The sequence below is a fragment of the Gossypium raimondii genome, chromosome 11, assembly GCF_025698545.1.
Source record: "Gossypium raimondii isolate GPD5lz chromosome 11, ASM2569854v1, whole genome shotgun sequence".
NCBI classification, from domain to species: domain Eukaryota; kingdom Viridiplantae; phylum Streptophyta; class Magnoliopsida; order Malvales; family Malvaceae; genus Gossypium; species Gossypium raimondii.
The window spans coordinates 45752798-45760757 of NC_068575.1; the positions used below are offsets into that span (position 1 = coordinate 45752798).

The 7960-nt window shown below is 32.1% G+C and overlaps 1 protein-coding gene across 1 annotated transcript; it reads left to right on the plus strand.

The window, feature by feature from the left end:
• The first annotated feature begins 1148 nt into the window (after window positions 1–1148).
• On the plus strand, window positions 1149–4998 carry LOC105803626 (protein NSP-INTERACTING KINASE 1). Its single transcript, XM_012635915.2, has 11 exons — window positions 1149–1597; window positions 1692–1824; window positions 1916–1987; window positions 2081–2224; window positions 2386–2457; window positions 2546–2605; window positions 2879–2976; window positions 3082–3231; window positions 3319–3660; window positions 3755–4134; window positions 4321–4998. Exons 1-11 carry the CDS (start codon window positions 1495–1497, stop codon window positions 4642–4644), a joined length of 1878 nt encoding a protein of 625 aa, XP_012491369.1. The 5' UTR covers window positions 1149–1494; the 3' UTR covers window positions 4645–4998.
• The last annotated feature ends 2962 nt before the right edge of the window (window positions 4999–7960 follow it).

Sequence of the window (7960 nt, forward strand, 5' to 3'; positions counted from 1 at the left end):
ATTTTTTTATACCATATTTAGAATTATATATAAATATATGTTTTATCGTACTTAAACTTATGTTCTCTTACATTAACAATAATATCTATATCGATCAAACTAATAATAAATCCACAAACTGATGTTAAAATTATTTGTTTGCCTCATCACGTCTTAAAAGAAGAAGTGATTTTGTCTAGTGGTTTTAGACGAAATTTAAATTAAAAACGCACCGTATTGCATGATACAAGTGAATGATTAAATATAAATGCACGCGCGATGAGTGCGTTTGAAATAGAGATGAAGAGAGTGGCATTGGCAGCTTTTGCTTTTAAAAGTTTACTTCTTTTTCGAACAGTGTCGTGAAGGAATGACTGTCTGCTGCCTGCCCGAATGTTAAATTAAATAAAAGCAAAAGGATAGAAAAGATAAAGATAAAAGTGGTGGAATCTTCAATAAAAGCAAATAATAATATATTCTTTTTTATTTTTATAAAAATGCAATATTTTACAATTTACACATCATTTACAGCTCAAAAGTGAAAAATAAAAATGGTTGGGTGACCAAATTCTCTATACTCATCAATCTCGAGCCACCCAACCTTGAGATCCTCACATTCTTAATTCCTTGTAAGAGATTTTAAAGAATAATTAAAAAAAGATTATTTTTGGGACTCTTGCTCAATGGCCAAACTCAGGGAATGTTTGATTCTCCATTCTCCCGAGCTTACCCAACTCATTTTCTTTTCTTTTTTAGGTATTTTTAAAACTTTTATTATTCAATATATATTGTAAATGATAAATAAAAGCAAACTATAATGTTGATATTTAGAGGTGTATATTAATTATTTATGGAAAATAATATGAAATAATTCAAATCAAAGTGCAATCGATTTTTGTAAATAAACCTTTTAACACAAATGGGCCTTCATTTAAAATAAAATAAAAGAATTTTATCTGAAAACTGGAATAATTCAGGTTTTATTCTCAGTAGTAGAACCTACTTCTTACGTATACACTTTTAATGCTGCTTTTAGCTTGAGAGTTTGCTATCAGCTAAACCGTGAAAAATTAATATATAAAACCTGGGAAATTACCTAATGTGTCCTTGTCTTTGGAATATAAACAATGGATTTGGTTTAGTTTTGTTGTTTTTAGATTGTGGGTATTATATATTCCTTTTTTCTTACAGCTCTCATGTCTGTCCCAGTGACAGGCAAGGCATGCCACTTCACTTTCTCGTACAACCAATAAATCTATGTCTTTTTCTTTTTCTTTTTAACTTCATTTTTTTTTCTTTTGCTTTGGGGTCTGACACAAGATTTTAGTGAATGGATTTCTGGCATGGAAAGCAGGAAATAATGGGGTTTTTCTGTGATCTAACACTTCCAATTCGAACTTAGTTTTTTTTTTCTTCTTCTGATAACACTAGCAGTTGAAACTTGAAACTCAACCTTAAAAAACTGTCTTGTTCCCTTGGTTTCTTGTTTTCTCTCTGGTGAAGTTCAAAATAATAATGGGAATGAGAAGAAGAGAAATGGGTTTTTATTTCTTGGCTTTCTTATGGTTTTGGGTTCCTATAAACGGATTGCTTTCTCCTAAAGGGGTAAACTATGAAGGTAATTAAACTAGGAAAAAATCATTGCAGTTCTCTGTGTTAATCATTTCTGGAGATATTATTCTGATTATCAATGTTTTTGTTTGTTTTTACAGTGCAAGCTTTAATGGCTATAAAGGATGCTTTGCATGATCCTCATGGTGTTCTTGATAATTGGGATGCCGATGCTGTTGATCCATGTAGTTGGGCAATGGTTACTTGTTCACCTGAAAGCCTAGTCATTGGCCTGTAATAAGATTTTCTTTCTCTTACAACCTTAAGATTTACGAGAAAATTTAAGTTGCCATTGTTTGAATGAACGAAACTGGTCTTGTTTCAGGGGAAGTCCAAGCCAGAATCTATCTGGTACTTTATCTCCAAGCATTGGGAACTTGACAAATCTCCGGATTGTGTGAGTAATAAAATCGAACAAATTGAAATGTACGGATTTTGTTCTTGGTTGTATCTAATATGAATGGTGTTATGAACCTTTTTTTCTTGGCAGGCTGTTGCAGAATAATAACATAACTGGACCAATTCCTTCAGAACTGGGGAAGCTCTCAAAGATTCAAACACTTGATCTCTCTGATAATTCCTTTACTGGGGAAATTCCTACATCTTTAGGCAACCTAAGGAGCCTTCAATACATGTATGTTATGATTCTACAAGTACGATTCTTCGTTTTTCTTGAAGTTCGATGTATATTCGGATACGAATATACAGATATGGCTCTCTGAAAGAACTTGAAAGAAAAATTGAACATACTTTGGGTTCAGATTTAACCAAGAGGGTTGCAAATTTTGATTACAGGAGGCTAAACAACAACAGTCTCTCTGGTGCATGCCCATTGGCTTTGGCTAACATGACTCAGCTTGCCTTCCTGTAAGCCTTTTTAAATCCTATTTTTTCCCTCCTTTTAGACACAAATATTCTATGTATCCATTTATATATTAAATCTTGTGTGTTTCAGGGACTTGTCATACAACAATCTGAGTGGACCAGTGCCCAGATTTGCTGCCAAAACCTTCAGGTATGTTCATCCATCTAATCTTCTCTTCACTCTCAAGTCCTATATTACTTGCAATTGGATGTGAATTGAATTTCAGATATGAATACGTGCTCGACACGGGTATAATAGGATTTTCTAAGTTTTTTCATGTATTTGATCATAATTCCATACCCATATGTCGGAGATGCGTATCTGACACCAGTACTTTCAAGAAAGATGAAGAGTTGACACAACATTAACCCGAGTCCCGAACATTATGTTGATAAACATTTCTCCTTTGTTATGTTATTGCAGCATAGTGGGGAATCCTATAATCTGTGCTACTGGAGCTGAACCAGAATGCCATGGGATGACATTGATGCCAATGTCCATGAACTTGAACAACTCACAAGGTTTTGAATTTTATTTTTTTGTAACTTAGGAAGCTGAAATTTCTATTTTTACTACTTAAGTACTCTTATTATTTATCTGACTTCAACATTCTTTTGGTTCTCAAGATGCTCAGCCTTCCAGCCAAACCCGAAGTCATAAAATAGCCATTGCTTTCGGTTCAAGCATCGGATGCGTGTCTCTGATGTTTCTTATACTTGGGATACTATTATGGTGGAGAAGAAGGCGGAACGAACAGATGTTTTTTGATGTTAAAGGTTTGAAATAGTTGAACTTACTGTGTAAGTCTTCATTGATGGCTAACTTAGTACTTATGATCATAGTCTTTCGGTTACGGATTTCAGATCGGCATCACGAAGAAGTGTCCCTCGGAAACTTAAGGAGGTTCCAATTCAGGGAACTTCAGGTTGCAACACATAACTTCAGCAGCAAGAATATACTAGGCAAAGGCGGTTTCGGGAATGTGTACAAGGGAGTTCTGCAAGACGGAACAATAGTAGCCGTTAAGAGGCTTAAAGACGGTAGTGCCGCTGGTGGAGAGATTCAATTCCAGACTGAAGTTGAGATGATCAGCCTTGCAGTGCACCGCAATCTGCTTCGGCTTTACGGATTTTGCATAACTCCTACAGAGAAACTTCTTGTTTATCCGTACATGTCCAACGGTAGTGTCGCATCTCGTCTCAAAGGTAATATAAGAAGGGTTTCCCGGATTTTGTATAAGCCATAACTTGACAATGCTGTATTTCAGTAGTTAAACTGAACATGTGTTGTTTGTGACAGGAAAACCAGTGTTGGATTGGAGCACAAGGAAGAGAATTGCTCTAGGAGCTGGCAGGGGATTGCTATACCTTCATGAGCAATGTGATCCGAAGATAATCCATCGGGATGTCAAAGCAGCGAATATATTGCTGGATGATTATTGCGAGGCAGTGGTTGGAGATTTCGGGCTAGCGAAGCTTTTGGATCACCACGATTCACATGTTACAACTGCAGTGAGAGGCACTGTGGGACATATTGCTCCAGAGTACCTCTCCACAGGCCAGTCTTCGGATAAAACGGATGTGTTCGGATTTGGAATTCTCCTCCTTGAGTTAATCACAGGTCAAAGAGCACTAGAATTTGGCAAGGCTGCTAACCAGAAAGGAGCAATGCTTGATTGGGTTAGTATAATTTCTCTCAACCTTCAATGGACATAATTCGTTATTTTCTATGCTTTTCCATACAATATATGAAAAAAAGTCGAAAAATCTAACCATACTTGTGTCAACCATCATATCCGACATTCACAAATCCGAGTAACATTGTATGACTCGAGCACTAGAATTTGACATGAATACCATTTGCAGGTAAGGAAAATTCATCATGAAAAGAAACTTGAAGTGCTAGTTGACAAGGATCTTAAGAACAACTACGACCGGATCGAGCTCGAAGAGATGGTTCAAGTAGCATTGTTATGCACACAATACCTTCCAGGCCATAGGCCGAAAATGTCGGAAGTGGTCCGAATGCTTGAAGGTGACGGCTTAGCGGAACGATGGGAAGCTTCACAAAGAGCCGAATCAACCAAATGCAAGCCTCCTCATGAATTCTCATCGTCGGACCGATATTCCGATCTCACCGACGACTCATCATTACTCGTTCAAGCCATGGAACTGTCTGGACCAAGGTGAAGCAGAACCAACCCCTTAGAAAACGTAACTATAAATCTTTTCTTCTTTTCTTTCCGGAGATCTCAGTGAGACTTAGAAAATTATAGCTAAAACTCCTATAGTTGCATAATAGTGGGATAGCATAGGATCAAAGGGCTTTGATTTTTTTGGTTTTGTTTTTTTACTGCAAGTGTACAGATTTTATGTCTAAGAAGACATTATTGAAGATCTGAGAGACTGTATTGTGGATTTTTTGTGTAAGATCAAACATTCTTCAATGGGGTCTTTGGCTGTAATTTTAAAAATTATATTGTAGAGGTTCTTATGCTTATGTAACTTTATTCCTCCCTTTAATCTAATTACCTTATTTAGTTATTTTTAGGAAGTAATTTTGAAGTTTGGTATTTTAGCATTTACACCGCTTTATATGTGTGCTACGACCCTTCAAATTTTAGCACTACTACTAAGGGGAATAATAATTTCAGAGTATTTGCAGTTTGTGTTAAAAAATTGCCCTCGGAAATTGAAATGCAAAAAGATATGTGTTTAAAATATTTATCCAAATGTCAGATTCTAACACTTTTACCTTTGATTTTGGATTTTACTGATATACAAATTACTTTAGTCGTAATTATACATTTTTGAGTGGTTAAAATAATTTTTTTATCATTTTTAAATTTATGATTTCATCAATTCATTTTTAAGGAATTAATGTTCAATTTTACCATATATTAATTTATAAATTTATCATTAAATTATAAATTTTCTATTTTTTGGAGGTAGAAAGTTGTTGTCTACACTTAGATTCCTTTATGCTTAAGGTTAGGGGTGAATGTTCGATCAAATCGAATAGAATGAAAAAATTTTGAGTCAATCGAGTTGACGGCTCCTATTTTATTATCTTAACTCGATTTGAAATTTTCTCGAATTGAGTCGAATGAGATGAAATTCAAATCGAATCGTATATAATTTTTGAGTTAAATTACAAAAAATACTTTGGATCCTTGTAACTATTGTCACCCATCGTAATCAAATTTGTTATTAACTTTCATCTCCTCATAATTTATTTATTAATATTTTATATACGGGTTAGCTTCTTTGCTTGCTTAGTTGATTAAATTATCTTGATTTTTGCCACTATATATTTTGAAATTAAAAAATATATTAAGCATAAAAATGTGATTTTTTAATAAAATTATCTTAAAGATAAAATGAGAAATTGATACCAACATAAAATTTTAACACAAATATTTTATGACATCATCAATAATTCAATTTTAACATAAATTTATAAAGATTTAATATGATTAAACAATTCAATAATATAAATAGAACAAAATGTGACATTTAATTTAATAATATAAATAGTAGATATAAATAAAATTATTATTTAAGTTTAGAGATTTTTTTGAATAGTTTTTTATTTTGGGGTAAAGGGTGAAAAGTAAAAGTTTAGGGGAGAAAATAAAAAGTTTTGAGAGTTGGGGAGTAAAATTTTAGGGAGAAATAAATGGGAGAAAATATTCAAAAAAAACAAAAGGGGGGAAATGAGTTTGGGGTAGATGGGGGGTGGGATGGGATGGGAGTAAAAGTTTTGGGAGGAGTAGGAGGGAGTAAAAGTTTTGGATGGAAAGTAAAAAGGTTTAGAGGTTTGGGGTAAAAATGTAAAATATTGTAGTTTGATATTCGATTTATTCAAATTATTCGAGTTGTTTGAATTCAAAAATTGAACTCGATTCGAACTTGAAATTCGAAAAAAAATTTTGAACTGACTCGAATAACTTGAAATTCAATTTTTTTCAATTTTTTCTAGTCGAATCGAGTTTTGCTCACCCTACTTAAGATATTGTTTTACTAGACAGTAAATTGGATTAATAAAATAAAATATAAAGCACTTAAAATTACACTAGAAATTATAGTTGAGTGATAAATTTAAGGTTTTATTATAGATTTAAAATACATATGTGTGCTTAGAAATAATAATAAAATAAAATTTTAGTTGAGTGATAACTTTAAGGTTTTATTAATTTAATTGGCGTGAGTTCAAGTCCCATCAAAAAGATATTTTTATAATTTTCTAACCGAGTTGGTACCCGGTTAACCTGTGACACCAACTCAATTAGAGGTTATAAATTATTGAGAGAAAAGATTTTCTTCCCCATTAACATCACTAAACTATTCAAGTGTTATAAGAGTTAATTGCATTAGACATTCCCAGATTATGATTCTTATTCTCAATTAGTCTCTAGATTTTAAAATATTCTAATTACATTTGTAAACTATTGATGTTATATTAGTCAAGTCATTTCATTATTGAAATCATTAATTAAACCATTAAATGATATTTAAATCTTATATGACAATTTAAAAGAAAATTTTAAAGAAAATAAATTGTTGTTGCGTAACTTTTAAATTAAAGACTAATAAAAAGTAAACCAAAAATAGAGTGCGTAATTGATAGTTTATGTAAAAGCTTCAAAAGCTCGAAATTAATATTTTATAACATTCATTTTATAATATTCATTTTTCTTTAAAAAATTTCATTTTAAATTATGTCACATAAAATCCGACGTTTCATTTAGCGGCTAAATTAAGAACTTTAATAATGGAATGATCTTGTTGATATAACATTGATAGTTTGAGGATGTAATTAGAATATTTTAAAGTTTGATGACCAATTTAAAATAAGTCATAATTTGGAAATGTTTGGTGGGGCTAAAATTGAAGAAAAGGCCGAATTAAAAAAAAAAAGAAAAGGAAATAAGTCGATTTCTGATATATTTAGGAAAATAAGTTAATTTTGGAGAAAGAAGAAAGCTGATGTGGCTGAAAGTGCACCTTGTAAGATATGCTTTCAAGCAACAGTCAAATTTCCACAGTGGTCAAAAAGTCAAACAAGCAATTTATTTCCAATGGCAAGTTATTTGCTATATAGACCCAAGTCATTTTCCCCATTTGCATTCAAATCTCATTCTCTCAATTCATTTTTAATTCTCAATTTTTCATTAAATTTCTTTCAAGTTCTTGTTGTTAATTTTCTATTTCTTAATTTATTTGTTTTAATTGATTTTATAATGACAATTCCTCTTATTCATTTCGATGACAACCACATTTTCGGCGTCCAATTGAAAATGGTAAGAAAATAATTTATTTTTAAAAATTTTAATTAAATTCATTATTAAGTTGTTAACATTATTAAATTTATAATTTTTTTATAATTATATAATTAGGTCGAAGATCAGATTTTGGAGACGAATATACACAATCTATCTGCAAGGGCACTAGGTGTAATTGAACGAGACTTGCAAGAGGCGATATTCTTGCACATGTATCGTAG